The following is a 22,932-nucleotide window of genomic DNA, read 5'->3' on the forward strand; positions in this document are numbered from 1 at the left end:
CCTCCCAGCATTCTGTTCTGTTTACTCCTCCCACCTATGTTTTAACCTATCAGGGCAAGCAGCTTCTTTATTTAATTAACCAATGACCTTCCTCCATCAGATTTGACCTATTTGGATTTCTTGCGCCAGCAGAGCTGTCCTTTTATTATTTTGTCTTAACACTCAGCACGCATCTTATCAGCTAAACCCCCTCCCCAGCCCTTCAAGGTGTAACAGATTGGCCTCAAACTTATGATCCTCCTGCCTCATCCATTTAAGCATTTGCCTGCTGTGTGCTTTCACAAACAGCAAGAAATTGGTGCTTTTTTTTTTTTCTCTCAAGACAGGGTTTCTCTGTGTAAAAGCACTGGCTGTCTTAGAACTCGCTCTGTAGATCAGGCTAGCCTTGAACTCACAGAGATCCACCTGCCTTTGCCTTCCGAATGCTAGTATTATAGGAAGAGCTACCACAACCCAGTGAGAAGGGCATTTTTAAACTGAAGAGATCACACAGGAGCTCCTGGCTCTGGCAGCCTTGCATGAGGTGGTGAGTCACCTTAGCACACTCTCACGTGTTGCAGCCGCCCTTTCTGTCTGCATGTGTGCTCTGAACTCTTCCATCTACTGTTCAAATTTCACAGAAGTTAGTGGGCAGCCCAGTGGGCTATGAGATGCTTAGGGCTTCTTCCACCTACTAAGTTTTGTTTTATCTGATGTCTTTCCTTTGAGACAAGAGTTTTAATGCTGAATATTGTAAGCTGAGCCAGGATCAGCTTTTCCTCAAAACTGTTGTTTATAACAACAGTTCCTTTGTGGTCAGAAAAATTCAGAGAATTGTATCTTTAAACCCCATAGCCACCACCGCATCTGTAGTTAACACTTGTTTAGCTTTAGCTTGTATTGCCAACTTTTTATGGATTTCAAAATAAGTTTCCGACATGGGGACTCTTGTGGGGCTTGTTCTGAAGTGATGATTTGATAGGCAGCTTGAGTTCTCAGGAGTCTGCCAGGCTATGTGTCTTGTCCACACCATCGGCTGGGGAGCCACGTTTTGATATCAGAACACCAAGCAGGGTTTCACAATTTTGACTTCTAAAACCATGCCAGCGTGTGACCAGGATCAAGGTGGAAAGGCGGTCACAAGGCTCTGACCTCACAGTAGCCCTCCCCAGAAACCGCTGTCGGGGGTACCACTTTGCTAAAGGGCACAGTGCTAAATACTTCCAACTGCAAATGTTAGCGGCACACAACAGCGACTACCACAGCGATACAGGTAAACTCTGTAAATGGATGTTGAGTCAAAGAGACTACATAGCAGGCTAGAGCAGCTCACACCTGTAATCTCCATACTTGCGAGGCCGAGGCAGGATGATTGCTGTGAGGTTGAGACCACTCTGGGTTTTATCTTGAGTACCAGGCCAACGTGGGCTACACAGCCTCAAAAACTGAAATTAAGGAGTCCATGGGATAGCTCAGTGGGTGAAGGTGCCAGCTGCCAAAGCTGATGCTGGAGTTTGCCCCCAGGAGCCCACGTGGTGATAGGCGGGAACAGACTTCCGCAAGCAGGTCCTCTAATCCCCGTGTGCACACTGTCGCATGTGCACATGGGTGTGTGTATACACACAAAAATAAATAAGAATGGAATAAAATCTGTTTTTAAAACTGAAAGGAAGATAGAGAGGAAGGAAAAAAGGTGAGGGAAGGAAGAAAGAAGAAAGGAAGGACCTGTATTCACTTTTCTGAGTCTATACTGCATAGTGGAGTAATTTTTAATTCTGTCATCTAATACACGGTGGTATTTCTGTTGATGTCTTAAAAACATCTGTTTTTATTGGGCAGGGTGTGTGTGTCATATGTATGCATGGTGTATGCACTTGTGATGTATGTGTGATATATGTGTGTGTGCACGTGCTTGTCTGTGCAGGGGCTCTCACCTGCCCATGCTCATGTAGGGACCAGCGATTGACTTGGGGTTTTGTTCTGTCACTAAACCTGCAGCTAACCTTTTTCATTAAACTGGCTAGCCAGTGAGCTCCAAGGGTCCAGACTCTGGTCCTCATGTTTACACAGCAAACAGTTGACCTACTAAGCCACCTTCCCAGCGCTGAGCTGACTTTTTGATCTGTATACATCTGCCGGTGATGAGGCACCATGCTCTCTAAGGCCTCGCACCACACAGTGTCCACGGTGTTGGGTTAGTTTCCCACTGTGGCGTGCTTTCTTCCACAGAGCCAAGATGACTGTCCTCTCTAAGGAATATGGATTCGTGCTCCTCACTGGCGCTGCGAGCTTCGTGATGGTGCTCCACCTAGCCATCAACGTGGGCAAAGCCCGCAAGAAGTACAAGGTGGAGGTAAGTGGGGTCACAGGCGGGTGCTCGCGTGGGCTTCCTGAGGCCACGGCTAATCCAAAGGTGAGCTTTCAATCATGGAAGGAGATCTGAGTTGTTAGTGGCAGTTAGTAGCCATCTCTGGATAGTGCCTATTCGAATTCTGTTCCTGAGTGGCAGGAAATACTAGGATTGCTGGAATGCGGTTTGCACCTTGTTGGACTCTGGCCCCCATGTAGAAAGACCAGGCCTACTAGGATTAAAAGTCCCTTTTTACCTAGAGCTGTTTGCTAGGGACATCTTAAAGAAGGATGAATTAGCAGCATTGTCTCCTAGTTTGCCACTTTACAAGTGATAGCTTCAATTGATTTCCCTGTTTCCTAAGTAGAGAAGAGAGGCTGGGCTTAACCTGGGTTTAGCCGGTTGTTGTAAAAAGGAAGTCTGTTAAATACTTCCTTTAGCTCTAGCCAAACTAGAAGGGGAACTTCTAAAGCTATCCCTGGGGAGCAATTAGATGTCTGTTTGCATCTAGCATCTTGTAATTAGACTCCCTCTGGAGGTTCCTTCAAGTGTTCCTATCGGGCTGCTTCTCTTTTTATTCTGGTGGGCACTTGCAATAGCAGTCTCACATGCTCAATTATCTGTTCCCTAGTAAGGGAAATTTTAAAGGGATGTGGTGTGTGATGATTCCTGGGAACCAGCCATTTCTCTCCGGTCTCTCTGAATTTGCATCTGCAGACCATTGCTTTATGGCATCAGTGAGAAGCACTGACTAGGCAGGGACCACTCCCATCTCTTTTGCAACCAGAACATAAGTCACAGGTTCTTTCTAGCTTCTGAGAACCGAAAGCCTTGTCACTATAGAGACTGAAGCAGAAGTCAGTGCTCGTCCATCAGGAGTACCGTAGAAGGTGCTTTGGAATGTCTCAGTTTCAGGGCTGGTTAATTCTCAACACTCATCCTCTGCTTGGCCTTTGCTTTCACAGTACCCGGCCATGTACAGCACAGATCCTGAGAACGGGCATATCTTCAACTGCATCCAGCGAGCCCACCAGAACACGTGAGTGTCATGCTGCCAGGCAGCAAAGATGCCCATCATCTCAGCCCCGAGTCTCCGATTTTGCTGAGTGATAACATGACAATCATGGTTCCCTCATTAAAAGTATGATTAAAACATTAGTGGGGGGCAGGCAGGGGCTCAAAATGAAGGCACTTTTGGCCAAACCTGATAATCTAAATTTGATCACCAGGACCCACATGGTGGAAGGAGAGAACCAAGCCTAACTTACACATGTGAGTCATAGTATTGATACACACACACACTCATATAAAAAAGCATATTAAATTACTGGGTGAACAGATTGAATAATGAGCAAAAATAAGACTTTTTAGAACGGAAAAACTTCTGAGCTGGTCAGTGGTGATGCACAACTTTAATAACCAGCCCTGGGGAGGCAGAGTCAGACGAATCTCTGAGTTCAAGGTAAGCCTGCCTGGTCTACAGAATGAGTTCAAGGACGTCCTGGGTAGAGAAACACTGTCTTGGAAAAAAATTAAAATAAAAATAAGCAGAGAGTGTTATGAAGGCCTGCTGTTGCTCAGCTCCCTTCTCTGCTTACACAGTTCAGGTCCTAGCCAGGGGATGGTACTGCCCACAGTGGACAATTTTTTCCACCTCAGTTAACACAGTCAAGATAATTTTCCGTGGGCATGCCCATCTCCCAGGTGATTCTAGATTCTGTTGACAATTAATAGTAGTCATAGCAATGCCTTTAATGTGACTCTCTGCAGTGTTTGCAGGTCCCATCTAAATGATTAATATTCATTACTTTTCATTGTAAATTAGTGTGTGTGTGTGTGTGTGTGTGTGTGTGTGTGTGTGTGTGTGTGTGTGTATGCAGAGAACTGAATGGGCAGAGGCTTTCTCTTGGCTCATAATTTAAAAAAGACATAGTCCATGATGTAAGATATAATGGCAGAGATGACAGAGACTTGAAGGTGATCACAAAGGCAAACAGGAAACAGAGTCCTCTCTCTGCTGGCCATAACCCTCAAAGCCTACCCTCAGTGGCCTACACCTGCCAATCAGGCCCCTGTCCAAAACTATCCCACAATCCTCCCTCCAAAGTGGTACCACCGAGTAGAGAGCAGGTGTTGACACACGAGCTTGTAGGGCGTTTTAGACTGTGCTTCCGTTCGGAGGCCTACTCCAAGCCAAGGCCTTCCTCGTGAGTTTGCAGGATGTAAAGTTCACCCACTCCTATCCAGAGCAAAAGCAGGTGGGTCCTGGCAGCCAGCCTTCTCCCTCCAGCCAGTGTGTGGACTCCTGAGCTTCCAGCCTGCCAGCATGGGTGCAAAGTCCCTTAGTTCTGTATAAACAGCCATCGTGAGGACACTTTTTGAAACACGACTTTCTGTCTATTTCAGGTTGGAAGTGTATCCTCCCTTCCTATTTTTTCTAACCGTGGGAGGTGTGTACCACCCGGTAAGTTTCTCCTTGGGCTGGTCATTCATCCGTTTAGATGGAGTTCACTGAGCTACGCTCTGCTTGCAGGGAGAAGGAAATGAACATTGGGGGAGGAGCCTTGGTGTCAAGTCGCCATCTGAATATTTAGTGATTTGTTACAAAGTGTTTTAAAGTAGGCAGCATTTCACCTATTTTTACAGACAGAGAGAGCCTCTTAGACACCGTTTAACTTTCACAAGGTCAGCTAAGCCACAGAAGAATGGAACTTTGAACCCAGGTCTATATAATTCTGAAAGGTCCATATCCACAGGGAGTGTTTTTACTTTCCTCATTCATTCATCTATGAAAAACAAAATCTACCCATGCCCTAGAGCAGTGAACAAGACAGGCAGCCACCAGGATTCACAAAGCCTCCCTTTAATTGGGGTCATAAAGAATGTCATAAGTAAATTATCAGGGATGTTAGAAGCTGCGAAGGGCCCAGTAGCAAACAAGGAAGTGGAAAAGGGGCATGGAGCTCAGAGATTTTGAATATGGTATGGTCAGCCTCTTACTGAGAAGGTGACAAGTAAGCTAAACTCAAGACTTGAGGAAGCAAGAGCTGCTGTCTGGAGCGCCCAGCGTCGAGAAGGCCATGGCATCCTGACAGCTCTAGCAGACATTTACTCAAACCAAGGTCATGGCAGTGACCAGGACCTGCAGGCCTCTGTACAGCCGAACACCAAACCATTGTTCCGAAATTGCTAGGAATTACTCGGCACTGTAGTAAAAGAACAGCCTGGCAGAGACCAAGCTTAGGCAGAGAGTAGCTGGGGCTTTGTCTATAGTTCTTCATCCTCCTGCCAAGACTTCTTACCCAGAGTCAACTCAAACAAAACCCTGCCATAGCAACCAGCACCACTGACAGCACTACCAAATTGGAAAAGGACTCGTGGAGGGCCCTTGTTCGTTTCCCTGGCTGCTCAGCCCCGAAATAACCACACAGAAACTGTATTAATTAAATCACTGGCTGGGCAGTGGTGGTGCATGCCTTTAATCCCAGCACTTGGGAGGCAGAGGCAGGCAGATCTCTGTGAGTTCGAGACCAACCTGGTCTACAAGAGCTAGTTCCAGGACAGGTTCCAAAACCACAGAGAAACCCTGTCTCAAAAAACCAAATAAATAAATAATTAAATCACTGATCACTATAGCACACTCCTAACAAGCTCTTACATATTAAATTAACCCATTTCTATTATTTTTTTTGTTTTTTTTTATTTTGTTTTGTTTTTCGAGACAGGGTTTCTCTGTGGTTTTGGAGCCTGTCCTGGAACGAGCTCTGTAGACCAGGCTGGTCTCGAACTCACAGAGATCCGCCTGCCTCTGCCTCCCGAGTGCTGGGATTAAAGGCGTGCGCCACCATCGCCCGGCCCATTTCTATTATTTTATATTTTACCACGAGGCTTGTGGCCTACCAGCAAGGTTCCAGCTGGCAGCTCCCGTCTTTCCCCGTGGCGGCTACATGGCATCTCTTGACTCTGCCTTCTTTCTCCCAGCATTCAGTTTAGTTTGCCCTGCCTACCTCTATTCTGCCCTGTGTAGGCCAATACAGATTCTTTATTCATTAACCAATAAAAGCAACACATAGTCAGAAAGACTTTTCATTCCAGTGGAGGGTTACCTGCTCACCCTACCCCAACCTTTTCCCCTCTTACTCATTCTGGCCAGATAGATGGGTTACTCAGGATGAAATAGGGGAAAATATTTCTCATCCTACATAGGTTTTACTCTCTCCTGTCAAGGGTGCTGGGAATAGAGAGGCTTTTTCCTCTCAGAGTACACATATTCGGGGTTCACTATACATCCTCCTCACCTTTTCATGTCCATCTCCACTCCTACTATGTCCAGCCATTTCCAGCAGATGTCATCATGGGAACAGTGCAACCCAGGAGCTGCTGAGTCAGTGTGGGGTCCAGGGTCCCATTTCAGACATCAGGGTTTCCTTTTCTGACTCACCCTGGAACCTTGAGGTCTGACTGCTCTTGGCCTGAGCTCCAGCACCAGTTCCCCCAGTTGCCCAGAGCAAGAAACTGTGCCCATCCCCATGGGGAAAGCTAATTTGTACCTCCCAGTTGAGCATGCAATTGTAGACAACAATGGGTCTTGACTTTTCCTGACCAAACAAATGATGACATTCTTTCCTTAGTGGGAAATACCTCACTTTTGGCCAACGCAAGTGTAGTCAGCTCTAGGTGTTCACCAAGGTCTGTTTCCTCAACTCAAACACTGAATTGTACTTTTATCTTAGCGCATAGCTTCTGGCCTGGGCCTAGCCTGGATTGTTGGGCGAGTTCTTTATGCATATGGCTACTACACAGGAGGTAAGTACATGTTGACATCAGCCAAGGAGACACTTTTTAAATGTATCTTTTAAAATGTGCATTGTGCACCTGTGTGGATGTGCCCACAGAGGGCAGAGCGCATGCTAGATCCCCTGGAGCTGAAGTTATAGGTGGTTGTGACCCACCTGACATGCGTGCTGACGGCTAAACACTGATCCTCGGCAGGAGCAGCGAGTGCACCTAACCATTGCAGCTGTCCAGCCCCCAAACAAATTTTAAAGTTTAGTTTCTGTATTTTGACTCTTAGCTGAGCTTTAAAGTGGAGGGGGAGGTTAAGACGGGAGAGATGATGACTCAGCTGTTAAGAGGACTGCTCATCTGCAGGACCCAGGTTTGATTCCCAGCGCCTTACATGGCAGCCAACAACAGCCTGCAATGCCAGTTCCAGGGGATCCATGCAAGTGGTACACAGACACACATGCAGACAAAATACCCATGTATATAAAATATGATAAAATGTGAAATGAGGAAGTGGCTTAATAATTGAGATGAAAGGTCTATTTATTCTTACTGCCCTTAGAAGAGTAACAAATTTTGAGCATTTTCTGTGTGCCAGTTGCTTGTCTATGAGCTTTATGTAGGCTATGCAACCTTGTAGCAGTTCTGGGTACAGTTAACAGCCCGTTTTATAGATGAGGAAACAGGCATACAAATATTGAGCAGCTAACCATAACCCCCAGGAATCAAACCCTGGGGTTATAATGGCAAAACCTGGCCACTGTTTAGTGGATAAATGGATAGCAAAGAGAGAGAAAAAGGCTGTACTTCGTTCTGGAAGGAAACAAACACTCCTAAAGGTCCTAAGACAATGTTGCTACAGAGTTCTCCAAAGTCTAGGCAATGCTGTTGTAGAATTACTTTGCATATAGCTTCCTGCATACTGATAGCCCAACGGTAGAGTTGGTCAACCTCCCAAGAACAGGTGGTTGAACATATGACCTCAGATGCTAGAACAGAATGGCTTGTAGATGTTCTGGTAACTTCTGCTCTCTTGTTTTTCAGACCCCAGCAAGCGGTCTCGAGGAGCTGTGGGGTCTCTTGCCCTTCTTGCCTTAATGGGCACAACCGTGTGCTCTGCTTTCCAGCATCTCGGCTGGGTTCAACCTGGCTTGGGCAGAGGGTCCAAGGCCTGCCACTGAGGAATGGTAGACCTTTCAACTCTCGTTCACTTTGAACGACTTACCTTTATTTCCAGTTCCACTGGTTTTTTTTTTTAAATATAATAAAAAAGTTATCTGGCATCAGCCTCATACCTAAACCTCTTGACTCTACTCTGCATTTCTTTCTGAGTCTCTTTCCTAAATAATTGTGCATTTCTACTAACTAGAAGTCAAGCCATGAGTATCCCTCCTCACCTCATCTGTGAAGCTGAGACAGAGTCTGATTACGGTAATGTATTCATGATGCCACAGTGCTGAAACATTAAGTCTTAGCTCCAGTTCAAGTGTAGTACAGCTTGATGCTAATAATTAACAGTATGGACTTTAAAAATATCTATTGAAGATTGCTTATATTGCTTAAAGGTTAAGTAACAGGGGTTCAGTCAGATGACTTAGCAGGTAAAGACACTCGCCCTGAAGTCTGATGGCCTGAGTTCAGCCCACATGTTAGAACTGACTCCTACAAGTTGTCCTCTGACCTCTGCGTGTACACTGTAGCACATGTACGCGCGCGCACACACACACACACACACACACACACACACACACACACTTGCCTAAAGCTTTTTTTAAGTTAAGCAAGAAACTCAGATGATAGAACTAGGGATGAATGTAAAGCTAGAACTACTACCAGCCCATTTCGTAGGTGAGAAAGCAGGCTTAGAAATGTCTGTGCCTGAGCTGAAGAGGTGGCTCAGCAGTCAAGAGCACTGACTGCTCTTCCAGAAGACCTGGGTTCAATTCCCAGCACCCACCTGGAAGCCCACAACTGGAAATCCAGTTTCATGGGACCTGACCCATGTCAAAACACCAATGAACATAAAATAAAAATAAATTTTTAAAAAAAATAGTTGAAAAGAGGAAAAAAATGTCTGTGCCAATGTCTTTTTAAGGGCAAATCAAAAAGGCTTTATGTAACATGAGGGCCTGCTTTGTTGAGGTTTCTGTCCTGTCCAGTTCCCACAGCCAGCAAGTCGCAAAGAAAATCACACAGAGGTTTCCATAAGATTATAAACTGATTGGCCCATTTGCACAGGATTCTTATTAGCTCTTAAACTTATATTAACCCATTATTCTTATCTATATTAGACACATGACTCAGTACCTTTTTCAGCGAGACAGATCACACCCTGCTTCTTGGGTGGTCTGGGGAGGACTGGGGAGGAATGGGCTTCCTCCTTCCCAGCATTCTCCTGCTCTCATTGCCCCACCTTTACTTCCTGTCTGGTTGTCCCACCTATACTTCCTGCCTGGCCAATCAGCATTTATTTAAAACATGATTGACAGAATACAGACAATTCTCCCGCAGCAGCTTTACAATGGAGAGGATGATGTAGATTGGCAAAATAAGATCATTGCTCTAAAAACTAAAGTTGTCTATGAAATATGAACAAGAATAATATCTAGGCCTTTGCTGTCCACAAGACATGCGTGGCTTTCAGATGGATAAAATAAAACCCACCCGGGAGATCTTCCTCTTCCTTGGTGCCAGCCACACTTCACACGCTCTGTCACTTCTGAGCATTAGAGCTAGGCTTTGAGCAGAGGCGTACCTCTAAACCCCATGCATTTCCCGTCGTACTGATCTGCTCAACCTATGGGAATTGAACACTGAAGAGTGGCTTACTTTGCCTAGATGGCTGTGACTCCCTTGGGGATTATATCAGAATCCACTCCCAGCTCAGGTCATGAGAAGTTGTCACTAGTGTACTGAAAAAATAAAGGAAATGGGCTTCTTCCTCCCCATAGAGCTTTAGATTTGCCTTTATTTTAGCATTAAATGTTTCTTTATGAAATGACAGCAATGAGGTGGGAAGTTTTGGGTTTGGACTAGAAAAGATGGCATCAGTAAGCCTCTGTAATAGTTGAGATTCTTTAATACAGTCCCTCATGTTGTAGTGACCCCAAGCGTAAAGTTATTTTCATTGCTTCTTGATAACTGTAATTTTGCTGTTATGAATTATAACGTATCTGTATTTTCTGATGGTCTCAGGTGACCCCTGTGAAAGGTTGTTTGACCCCCCACACACACAAAGGGATCATGACCCACAGATTGAGAACCACTGTTGTAGCTGTTGGCATTCCTCCGCCCTTGACAGCAGCCAGTTACAGTCCTTGGCCCAGGGTGTAAGACCCTTCCTTAGTCTTAAAGAGGGCAGTTCTCTGCAAGACTAGCAACCAGAGACTGCTTTTCGCATCTCTAAATCTTCATAGACTACATTGTCCTTCTGTCTCAGTTCTGTCCCCCGCCTCCTACTGTCTCTGCTGGTGCCACTTTCCTGCGCTGGCCTTCCTCAAACTGCAGCTGCTGCTGCTACACTGTCGAGCAGCCAGCGGCCATACCCCTTAGCAGCCTGACTGCCGCTCTGTGCAGCCTTCTCCATGCTACCAGACATACTCACATTACCCAAAGTAGGCCAGACCAGTGGGGGATAGCTTTTATTGGGAATAGTGATGCCGCTCCAGAGAGGCAGCAGTGTCTCCCTGCCTGATCTCTGTGCTGCGTAGGATGTCCCAAAGATTCCACAGCCTCCTAAAATATCATCACCAGCTGGGACCCAAGTTCCAAGCACATAAGTCTGCAGGGACTCTTTACATTCAAACCCTAATTGTATGGAACTAGAAACGTTCGTGCACGATTACTGAGGAGCCACTGATGACGCACGCACAGTAGAAGGCACTCAAGACCAGAGGCTGGGTGGGCTCAGGTTCCCACAAGTTATGGTAGGAAGCTTGGGCACTACCTGCTGGTGTAACCTAGCAGAAGTCCAAGCTATCATCTATGTTCTGCCAGTGTGCCCTGCTTCCCCTTTACATCCCTAAGAGGCTCTCCCACCTTAATCAAAATGACCAGGTGAGACTTAACACGAAACGGCTCAGCGGGTAGAAGCATTGACTGCTATCCCTGACCACCCGAGTTCAACTCCCTTAATTCACACAGTGGAAGGGGAAAACCCACTCCCCCTGGGTGGGTCTCCTGACCCCCCACACTCAGGCCCATACGCATCCCCTTACATGGACAGATACATATGCAGTCTCTGTTTCATCCCTCGTAAGCAGCACTTTCTAGGTGTTTTCTGACATAACATACTCTACTTTCCAATTAACTGGCACCTGTGTTTGGCCACTGAGGCCTTGCTGTGTGGCTAGAGCAACTCACATGCTTTTTGCTTCGTTTTATTAAGCTTAAGCGGTTACATGGGCTCGCAGCGACTGTACCGAGCTTGGTGCTCAGAGCCGTCCGCAACTCCATCTGCCTAGGAACTCACCTGGGAAGCTTTTCAGAGTCCAGGTGCCCAGATCAATTACATTAGCATCTCAGTCTTTTAAATGCTCAACGGCAGCTCTAATGAAGCCCGAGCTCGGGAACCAGTTCTCTCAAAGCGCAGCCTGGCAAGTTATGATGCCTATGACTCAGCTGAGGAGCTTCCTGAAATGCAGATCTGACAGGTCTGGAGTGGGCTGAGAATCTACAATTCTCTTACCCAGCAGGTGCGGCGGCTCCCTGGGCCACCCTGAGCGGCAGCTGCTCATGCACTCCACAGTTCGCGGCCAATGGCAGCAGCGCTCGCTTTCAGTTCGCATCCTAGTTCAGAAAGGCTACAGTTAGCAGGGGAACAGTCTCAAGTGACAACAAACAGTCATCCACAAGGACAGAAGAGGAGGTCTGTGCTGGTTCCCTTACCTCAGAACACATTTTTAGTTTGTAGGTTTTTTTTTTTCTTCTTCTTCTTTTGGCTTTTGAGACGGGCTTTCTGTGTAGTCCTAGCTGTCCTGGAACTAACTCTGTAGACCAGGCTGGTCTTAAACTCAGAGATCCTCCTGCCTCTGCCTCCCGAGTACTGGGATTAAAGGCATGAGCGGCTACCACTTCCTGGCTAGTATGTGGCTTCAAGAAGCCTGCAAGGTGAATTTCTGAGAAACACGGTCTGAAGTGACGAGGGAACAGCCTGGCAGAGAAATAAGGGGGAAAGTGACGGAAGACAGTGTGCACGGTGGTGATAAGGCACTGCAGCGGCCTAAGCAAGGGCACGTTGTCACCTATTGACCGCGGCGAGCTCATTCACTACTGCTGTCTAATGGCTTTGTCAACTCCCTCCCCCAACCTTGAAAAGGAAGACAAGTAGGTCTTTGTATAAGAACAAGGATTCATAAATATTTCAGGGAAAATAACACCAAGAAAGGCTGGTTTAATCATTCCAGTGCTAACTGCCCTAACTTGCCCATGCAAGGGCAAGAGAGCTAGGCCCAGCCATGACAATCATTCCTTATCTCTAAATGCCACCTTCACTATTACTTAACTCATCCCCAGAAAGGCGCATGGGCGAGGCCTCAGCTGCAGTAGCCTAGCTACAGGGTCTGGTAGCTCTTTAGGGTAGGTTGCAGCAGGGAAGGACAGGGTCACAAAAAAGTTATCATGCCTCAACTTCCCTTGCCTGTCCTGGGCCTATACTTTCTCCTCTGTCCAGTCCAGTCTTTAAGATGTGATGAGATTCAAATTAAGACAAAAGATTAACACTGTGACTGGTTCCAGTGCTCTGTTACAGAAGCACACAGTAATTCATGCTGTCAAACGACTCTTCAGTTGGACGACAGGCCGCTCGCTGTGCAAGGGATGTGTCTGTGATGGGATAATGGGATGTTTGCTGACGTATCAACTACGCTAGCCAGCTCGTCAGGTTTCTCAATGAAATGACAAAAGAACTAAGCTTTTGCAAAAGATTTTATTACTATGCATCTATGATACAGGGGAGGGACACACTGCCTTCATGTGGGACCTAAGTAAAGAATCATCAGGCTTCTGTGAGAAGACCTTACCCACTGAGCTGTCTTGCTAGCCAAAAGGAATGTAGCTTTTTAAATGCCAATGGATCACTTTTTCCATAAGTATTACAACTTTTCTGGCTCCCGATTAAAGCTTTAAGAATTTTCTTTTAAGGATTTATTAATTATGTATACAGCATCTGCCTGCATGCATCCCTGCAGGCCAGATGAGGGCACCAGATCTCACTCATTATAGATGGTTGTGAGCCACCATGCAACCCGCAGCTCCCTACAACATAAGAGACTATTCAGTTACACTGCTGTCAAGGCAGCCAGCTTGTTCTACAGCCTGGCCATGTGAACGGGATTCACAGGTTTTCAAAAAGGTGACTCCACGTCGCCCATCTCCACATACACCGTCTTCAGCTGTGAATAGTATTCAATCGTCACACGGCCATTCTCTCTGCCAAATCCTGAAAAGACAAGATGGGGTCAGGGTGAACTGGTCACTACAGTGGTTTCAAGTCACACACTACTTCAAATGTACGCTCCGCTGGTCCGGGTGGGAAGCCCATTCTCAAACCAGGTACTTTTGTGGAGCTGGGGCCAGCGAGTGTTAGGACAGGGAAGTAGCACAGCCTCGTTTCAGAGCATGAGTCCTGATTTCAAGTGCCTGTTGCTCTGCGTGAACATCTGAAAAGTGTGCAGTCTCTTTAAGGAAACATGTTAAAAGTCAGGCACTACAGCCTACCAAGCACAAAGCCCTGGGTTCCGTCCCCAGCAGCACACAACCTGGGCAGGGTATCACCCGCCTGTAATCCCACTGTACACAGACAAGGGCCTGTTTAAGTCTGCTCCACTACCCATAAGCTCTAGATACAGGAGACTGTGTTCTCCCTTCCCCACCCCAGCCCTAAAAAAAAAAAAAAAAAAAAAGCAAAGCAGCTCGCTAAAAGCAGCCTCTAAAGCAATCCACCTGACAGCTGGGGAAAGCAGTGTTCATTTAAAACTTGACTAACAAGGTTTATCAATCTTTTAAATGTGCAGCCCTAAAAAAAAAAAAAAAAAAAAAAAGCAAAGCAGCTCGCTAAAAGCAGCCTCTAAAGCAATCCACCTGACAGCTGGGGAAAGCAGTGTTCATTTAAAACTTGACTAACAAGGTTTATCAATCTTTTAAATGTGCAAAGAGCAGACTTCCAGTTCCTTGATTACTTAATATCCTCAAGCACGGCCTAATGAATAATGTGTAAAAAAGACAGCACCCGTGCTCAGGCTTTGTGCTGTATCCTGGTCCAAACCATGGCTACCTAAGCCTGAGGACAGGCACTCTGCAGATGTAGCCATCTCTCTCATCACACTGTCCACTGTCGTGCTACTCAAAAGGAATGAAAACCCTCAGGCCTAAGCCCTATCCTAGAAGTTACTTATAAATGAAATAGCACCTTGACTTCTACTTGCATCATGCACGTGTGCAGCTCCTTCGTGTACCACACTGGCATGAGGAGGACTGGTGGGATGTCATTGAGGAGCACAAGGATAACGCTGGGTATCAGGTAAAACTCGACACCCACCATCACTTCAGTGCTCATAATATTAAGGTGGCCCAAGACTATGGGTTGGACTCTGAAACTGTGTTCAAAGCAATTTTTAGTTCAAATGAAAAAAGTATAGGAAATAAATGAATACAGGTACCAGAATACAAAGAATGAACCTCGAATTGGTGGCTGTGTCCCTGAGCCTCAAACCCCTGAAACACCAGACCACACATCTGGGGGCAGAAATAAATGAGTAGTAGTTTGGGGGACACTCTGGTGCCATCCAGAACAGAGATGATGGCTAGAATTGTGGCAAATGGCAAATTAAGAGACTTAATAAATTTGGGCCCCAAAGAAAAAACCCATTAATATAAGCTTTCTGGAATGCCTTTAGAAGCCCCAAAGCCCTACTGATGGGCATACCTGATGTGGAACCCCTGCAGGAGTGTTTAATGCTCAGAGAAATCAACCCAACACTAAAGAAAAGGTAATGCTACCCACAAGACATGCCATGAGATGCAGATCAGCCATTCACACGCCGTGTTACACAGGAGAACTTCCTGGCGATGCCGGCCTGCATTCTAGTGAGGCTGGGGAGGACTGAGTCTGTCTCCTCAGGCTATGCTAGTCACAGGCTGAGGAAAACTGGTGTGGCAACACTGACTACAGTGGCTAGCTTGGCTTGTGCATTCCCACCTCCTCACCTGACTTCTTATAGCCACCAAAGGGCAACTCCACTGGGCTGACGTTGTAGTTGTTAATGTAGCATGTTCCCGCCTGAAGCTCGGCCGCCACCCTGTGAGCCCGCTGGATGTCCCTGGGAGGTAAGAGACAGCGCTGGTTATTCACAGTTCATGCTAACTTCACAGGAAACCTTGGAGTGTAAATTGCAAGGGCCCTGAAATCCTGCCAAACTCTTGTTTCTTCAAACTGTTTAAATCCCTTTCATCGCCCAGGCAAAAGACGACCCAGATTTTTAAAAAATCACTAAAGTAAGCAGCAGCAAGAGTGCCACTGCCCAGCGGCATGGAACAACTACACCACTCACACCAAGTGATGAAGGTGGAACCCTTACACGGTACACAAGCATGCACCTGCATAGAACACAGGTCTGAGAACTATAAAACCATCAGAAGCACAGAAATATATCTCCATGGTCCCAGATTCAACAAAGCCTCCTTAAATATAACACTCAAAGTAACAGACAAAAGCAAAATCCACAAAAATGAGAACCAAATCCACAATGGAATATGACCTCACACCCAGGAGAATGGCTGAAACTGAAACATGCCAATAAAGGCTGACGCAGGTATGGAGAAGTTAGAGCCTTTTATATCATGTGTGTGTGTGTGTGTGTGTGTGGGCACGTGTGTGCCATAGCACATATGTAGAGGCCAGAGGACAACTTGAGTCAGTTCGAGGCCTGCCTAGGCTACAGAACAATGTCACGGTCATCTTTAACAAAGAGCACCTAACTCAAACTAAAAACCAAAAAAAAAAAACCAAAAAAAAAAAAAAAAAAAAAAAAAAAAAAAAAAAGGGCTGGTGATGCTGGAGAGATTTACAGCTCAGTGGAGGATGTTTAGTATTGCCAAGGTCCTAGGTTTAATCCTTGGTACCCCAACACACACACAAAGAGCACCTAGCCCACTCAGTCTCCAAAGCAGAAAAGCAGAGTCCCAATCTTTCTGTCAGGACCCAAAGGGAAGCAATCACATGAGGACCAGCGTCAAAGCACTTCCTTTCTTCCACAAGACAGCATTTGACCTTGGTACCACAAATGCTCTACACTCTCAGTGAAGCCTTAGAAAACTACCTTCCCAAGGCCAGTGATTAATGAGTTTGCACACGACCTGGAGATTTACAGTCCTTTTTCTTTTTTGTTTGTTTTCTTGTTCTGTAGTCTCACTATGTAGCCTAGGCTGGTCTCAAACTCATGGTCCACCTGCCTCTGACTGCTGGGGTTACAGGCACGTACCACCACAACCAGACTGCTAAGGTTATAGGCATACATGACTACCATTATCCAGATTGCTGCAATTATAGGCACGGATTGTTTTGAAAGAAATTTTGCATCAAAATCATTTTTATCTCTATTATAGTGGTTAACATTTATGTACAAAGATATTAATGATGGTAACAAGATATTTAAAACTACACTGGACTAAAAATGTTGTATTTGAAAAACAATGTCCAGTATTCATAATGTTCAAAGTTTTTTAAATTCCTTGATTTGAATGTTTTTAATATCTAGCCCAAAGCTTTACATAGATCAGAATCTTAAATACTCAATGAAAGAATGAAGCCAGAACTTTTAATAAAGTTCAATTTAAATTCCATAGCAATATAGAGTCCTTTGGCCATTAGTAAAAAACTATAAAAGGCAGCTTTGGCATTTCCTAAATTAAAAAGAAGCAAACAGGGCTGGGGTGCAGCTCAGTTTGGTCTTCAGCATCATGAAACAGACAGAGATGCTGATGGCTCTGATGACAGCAAAGTAAGGAGGAGTAAGAATGATTGCAGACCCAAGAAGATGCTGTGCGTGTCTTGATCCACATACCTGGTAAAGACGCCAGCTGCTAGTCCAAACGTGGTATCATTAGCCCGATCCAGGACCTCAGCTTCAGTTTTAAATGATAAAATGGACATGACTGGTCCAAAAATCTCTTCTCTCACACAGGTCATGTCATCTCTGCAATTAGCTACCAACATTCATAATGAAACCAATGGCAGTGAGGGGAACATAAACTCGTATTATATATTATCTGTAGTAAACAGTGAAACACGTAGCTTTAGGGAAAAAATTTTTCAAGAGGATATAGCCACCATGAGTATTAATTAGACCTTCCTTTTGCATGGCAACTTGGTAATACATATTAGAAAGTCATCCTGTATAACTCTGAAATCATTTTTTAGAATTCCTAAGGAAGTACCCAGTGAGCTAAACAAATTTATTTACAAGGATCTTCACCACAGTATTACTTACAATGATGAAAGCAGAAAGCCATAAACTAAACATTCAAAGAGGAAATTGTTGCGGGAGGTCCTTCCGCTCCTCCAGCCTATAGCTGCTGAGATACCAGCCCATTGGGGCGTGGTCTCTCTCCCTTTAAAAAAGCAGCTACTTCCCTTCTCGCGACTAGACTCCTTCCTGGTTGCGCAGAGGGCTGTTGTCTGGGATGGTTATCTATAAGTTTTTTCCCCTTTAAATAAATATCACCCTATTAATCATAATTCCAAACTGGTGTGGCATTGTTTGCGACCTACGCCTTCAGGAAATAATCACACAAACTAGACACAGCTTAATGATGAACTTTTATAAAGCGTCTAAAAGCAATGTTTTTGAAGTCAGACGGAGGCTCTAAATTAGTTCTAAACTTCCTGGTGCATAAAGGTGAACTGTGGTCTGTTACTATGCACATCTCTAGGCCCCAGGCTCTCAGACTGACAGTCAGACAGCAGAAACCTGTTTTAACAGGTTTTCTAAGTCACATATATGTTAAAACACAAGCTAGCTTCCAGAATCACAAAAATAAAGGGTTGGCTCCCTCTTCTTTTGCTGTGGGAACTCCATTAGCCAATAGCCTTTAAGATACTGACACACTCTGGGCGTGGCCACATGTACTATATAAACAGATGTAGAAATGGGTGTAGCCCCCTTGGCTGCTGGATTCAGTTCCTGTTCCCTGCTCATGCAGAGGACTGCTGATCTGTGAGTCTACCCCTAAATACAGAGGCCTTTATTATACTCCATTCTGAGCTAGTGTGGGACTACTTTATTATAATCCTCCACACTCTCGCCTGGCTTCACAATCTGCATAAAGTCTAATTGTAAAGTGCATGTTTTGGTGTAAAGTCTATAATATTCGGAAACACATAAAATGTAATGAAAGGAGCCTTAACCTTAGCATATGGAGAACTCATTAATATGGTCTCACCATGTATACTCCATGTATACGCCATTCCTTCCTTTGCTTCAGGTTCTTCAACAGATTCAGAATATCATCACATATTTTATCGTCTAATCCATACATTTCACTTAACAACATATAAGCTTGCCCTATTTGTTATTCATTCAATTACAACTAACCTAATCCATGGTATGGAGTTAGGCTCATAGCTTTTCAATACCAGTGGCTATTTCTTTTTTTTTTGTTTGTTTGTTTTTTTGGTTTTTCGAGACAGGGTTTCTCTGTGGCTTTGGAGCCTGTCCTGGAACTAGCTCTTGTAGACCAGGCTGGTCTTGAACTCACAGAGATCCGCCTGCCTCTGCCTCCCGAGTGCTGGGATTAAAGGCGTGCGCCACCATCGCCCGGCCCAGTGGCTATTTCTTTAGGCTAAAGGTTAACACCACTACCAATAGAGTCACAGGTTTAGAATCAGTTTAATTGCTAATATAAGTAAGATTTATAGATACTGCTTAAAGCCTATAAAACAAACAATATTTGTATGAATGTCCTAACAAAAAACTGTAAATGAGACTAACAAAAGCAGGGTTTAGCTGGATGTGGTAGTGTTCGCCTTTATTTAACCCAGCACTCAAGAGGCAGCGAGAGTCAGATCTCTGTTAAGTTCAAAGCCAGCATGGCCTACGTAGAGTGTTTCAGGTCAGACAACAACACACAGTGAGACCGTGGAGGCAAGCAGGTTTGATAGGATGCCCATGTATACTTGACTGTCCAAACTAGAGTTTGAAGAGTGAAAAGATGTAATAAAACTCACTAACCTTACACCTGCTTCTGTTATATTGATATGTTATAGTTTATGTTTTACATTACTGAGGAGTTCAATACTTTTTTTTAATCAAACATGTATTGGGGTTTTTTATTTAAAGCTTATTCCAAGAGCAAATGTCTCCAGTACATAAACCAATAGACACGATTGTCCTAGCTCAGAGTACCTACTGGGCTTCAAAAGTAATGAAGTAGTTCTACTTCTTAAACCTGGATAGTGGAATCATTAAATTTGCCAACCCTTACTCTATGACATTACACAGTTCATAAATAATTCATTTCTAACTATCTACTATTTAATTCAAGTCATTTAAAAGCAAACAAGAAGACATACTTAAAATGCAAGGTGTCATGTAATATCCATGTTTTAATTTAGGATCCGTTGGTTCATACGGCTCTCCACCATATAGCACAGTAGCACCCTAAGTGAAAAAGAAAAGGCAGACATCTTCTGTATTGAACACACAACCCCATATGTGTCCCCACAAGGACAAAGGTAGCCTGAGCAAAGGCACACAGCATTTACCCTCCCAAGGCAGAGCACTCATGGATACTAACCACTAATGTAAATGCAAAAAAGGGCATGGGGCAAGAAGCCATGACGTAACGCGCCCCGTCCCAGCCCCTGTTCATTTCTCACCTCCTCCTTGGCTGACTTTATAAACCCAAGGACCCGCTCCAGATGTGGGCCATTGATGAGTGGGCCCATCCTCGTATCTTCCAGAAGGGGGTCCCCAATTCTTATGTTTTGAGTCTGCTTCACAACTTCTTTTGTAAATTTGTCAATAATTTCCTTTTGCACAAACACTCTAGTGCCATTACAGCAAACCTAAAAGACAGAAGACATCAATTTGTGTGGGGAATGAAAAAAAAATGAGGAAAAAAACATGTAAAAACTTTTCATGGGACATGACCCATTTTTTTAATGTTTTATTTTATGTATACTGATGATTTGCCTGCATGTCGGTCTGTGTGCCGTGTGTGCCTGGTACCTGTGGAGGCCAGAAGAGGGCACTGGATTTCCTGGACCTGGAGTCACAGATGATTCTGAGCCACCATGTGGGTGCTAGGACTCGAACCCAGATCCTCTATGAGAGCAGTCAATGCTATTAACTGCTGAGTCATCTCTCCAGCCCCGTAACACATTTTTTAAAGAATATTTTCATTTCTAAAAACTTCCCAAGCCGGGCGGTGGTGGCGCACGCCTTTAATCCCAGCACTTGGGAGGCAGAGGCAGGTGAATCTCTGTGAGTTCGAGACCAGCCTGGTCTACAAGAGCTAGTTCCAGGACAGGCTCCAAAACCACAGAGAAACCCTGTCTCGAAAAAAAAAAAGAAGAAAAAAAAATAAAAAAAAATAAATAAATAAAAACTTCCCAAAGTAATTAGGAAGGATCAGTTATATGATTGTGGACACACATCTCACAGGCATAATCTGCCCTTTAATAGAAAAGATAATCCTTACTCTGCTGAAATTGTCTTAAGACCATTGATGGCCCACAGGATCAGAGCCCTCTCTTACCTCCCTGCAGTACCGGCTGCTCACTCTGGTTGCTTCTGAGTGGGAGGTGAGGGTGGGTCAAAAATAAAACAGGTTAAGAGCTATAGTCTTGAGCCTAATTTTAAAAACTGAACATTTCAGTTAGTATTATCTCTAAAACTAAATAATTACTACTTACTTACAGGATTCCAAATACCATACACACATACAGTAGAACAGAGAACAAAGTCCCAGAAATAGAATATCCCTATGAAGTTAAATGGCATGATTTCCAGGACATAGGAAGTGGGGAAAATGGTGCTTCTAACCTGATACAAAGTAAGTAGAGGAACTTTTTAAAAAGTACAAGTATCGGGCTGGAGAGATGGCTCAGGGGTTAAGAACATTTCCTGCTCTTCCAAAAGGTCCTGAGTTCAATTCCCAGCAACCACATGGTGGTTCTCAACCATCTGTAATGAGGTCTGGTGCCCTCTTCTGGCCTCCAGGCATACACGCCAACAGAATATTGTATGCATAATAAATAAATAAATTAATTAATTAATTAAAAAAAGTACAAGTATCTGGTCATTTTGTTCAAAGAGCAGAATGGGAAATATGAGAACAGAAAGAAGGGATGGGAATAGGTAGAAGGAATGAGGAGGAGTTCCAGTTCTGAGTGGGGCTCTTTTAAAAAATTTTGATATTCGGAACTATGATCATGTCTTGCCTGATCAAAACAGATTTTAAAAATCTTTAAAGGACAAAGGAAAAGACACCTCAACTGACACAAACAGAAACCAAAGAACCCGCTATTCTAAATGAACATTGTAACCATAGCGTGTAAACAGAAGTTTCTGTCCCACCCAGTCCCACAGCCATTCAGATCCAAATAAACACACAGGGGCTTACATTAATTATACACTGTTTGTTCTATTGGCTCAGGCTCATTATTAAACTACCTTTTACAATTCAAAATAACCCATAATTCTTATCTAATGTTTAGCCATGTGACTTGGTACCTTTTCACAATAAGGCATTCTAATCTTACTTCCTCTGTGTCTGGCTTGTGACTACTTCTCTGTCTTTCCTCTTCCCAGAATTCTCTTAGTCTGGTCACCCCACCTATGCTTCTTTACAGTGTACAAGAGCATTATCCCACAGCATTTCCTCCTGGATTATCTCAGCCAGCAGCCTTAGACTATTCTGGATATAGAACTCAGAGGACACTACAACAGAGGCATCTGAAACACTGGATCGTCATGTGAACGCAGGGGCAATAGTACAGACCTATATAACTTCTGAACATAGCATTCGGCCTGTACAAAAAAAGGCTAAGTAGCAGTGGCACACACTTTAGTCCAGCACTTGAGAGTCAGAGGCAGGAGAATCTCTGACTTAAGAGGCAAGCCTGGTCTACAAAGAATTCCAGGACAACAAGGACTATACATAAGAAACCCTGTCTCAAAACAATAACCACCCACAGGTGAGCTATCTCTCCCGCCTTTGTTATTATTTCTCTAAACTGTACATGTTTATGTGGTACAGTGTGATCATTTGGTACATGTATCAAACTAAACAATGGGTAAAATCTGGAATAATTGGAGTAATTAGCATTGTTTCCATTGTGAGCTGTTTTGAGAGAAGGTCTCTGTATAGCCCGCACTGTCCTTGACTTCCCAGCTTCCCAAGTGCTGGGGTCACAGGCATGTGCACCATACCTGGTTTTAACTCTCTGACCTGAGTAACTTCTTTGATTTCTGGCAGTTGAGGTATTCTAGACCCATCTCCTTCTTTTTCCACTTGAACTCTGGAATTGGCCATCTGTCTAGCAGCCCTGGTTTCAGTAAGTGTGAAGTGAGACCTAGAAACCAAGCTTTAGGGCTGGGGATGTAGCTCAGTGGTAGAATGCTTACCTGCCGGGTTTGAGATCCTGAGTTTAACCCCCAGTACTGCCAAGAAGAAAAAAAAATCCTACCAAGATCTCAGTGTCGGGCTTTTTTTTTAATATATATTTATTTATTATGAATACCATATTCTGTCTGTGTGCAGGCCAGAAGAGGGCACCAGACCTCATTACAAATGGTTGTGAGCCACCATGTGGTTGC

The 22,932-nt window shown here is 44.5% G+C and overlaps 2 protein-coding genes across 3 annotated transcripts in view; one reads left to right on the plus strand and one right to left on the minus strand.

Moving 5' to 3' along the window:
- Positions 1-8,417, plus strand: part of Mgst3 (microsomal glutathione S-transferase 3) — a 25,080-nt gene extending 16,663 nt beyond the window's left edge. For both annotated transcript variants that reach the window (XM_005372056.2, XM_026778459.1), the window contains exons 2-6: positions 2,209-2,332; positions 3,295-3,368; positions 4,736-4,793; positions 7,063-7,135; positions 8,159-8,417. In XM_005372056.2, coding sequence (XP_005372113.1) covers positions 2,216-2,332; positions 3,295-3,368; positions 4,736-4,793; positions 7,063-7,135; positions 8,159-8,295 — 459 coding nt within the window. In that variant the 5' untranslated portion in view covers positions 2,209-2,215 and the 3' untranslated portion in view covers positions 8,296-8,417. The remainder of the gene's footprint in view (positions 1-2,208; positions 2,333-3,294; positions 3,369-4,735; positions 4,794-7,062; positions 7,136-8,158) is intronic.
- A 4,604-nt stretch (positions 8,418-13,021) lies between these two features.
- Aldh9a1 (aldehyde dehydrogenase 9 family member A1) overlaps positions 13,022-22,932 on the minus strand; it is a 16,124-nt gene continuing 6,213 nt past the window's right edge. The window contains exons 7-11 of the mRNA XM_005372057.3: positions 19,989-20,177; positions 19,683-19,770; positions 17,176-17,317; positions 15,320-15,432; positions 13,022-13,553 (exon numbers count right to left, since the gene is read on the minus strand). Of these exons, the coding sequence (XP_005372114.1) occupies positions 13,459-13,553; positions 15,320-15,432; positions 17,176-17,317; positions 19,683-19,770; positions 19,989-20,177 (627 nt within the window). The 3' untranslated portion in view covers positions 13,022-13,458. The remainder of the gene's footprint in view (positions 13,554-15,319; positions 15,433-17,175; positions 17,318-19,682; positions 19,771-19,988; positions 20,178-22,932) is intronic.

This window comes from Microtus ochrogaster, unplaced genomic scaffold (assembly GCF_000317375.1).
Source record: "Microtus ochrogaster isolate Prairie Vole_2 unplaced genomic scaffold, MicOch1.0 UNK166, whole genome shotgun sequence".
Taxonomy (NCBI): Eukaryota; Metazoa; Chordata; class Mammalia; order Rodentia; family Cricetidae; genus Microtus; species Microtus ochrogaster.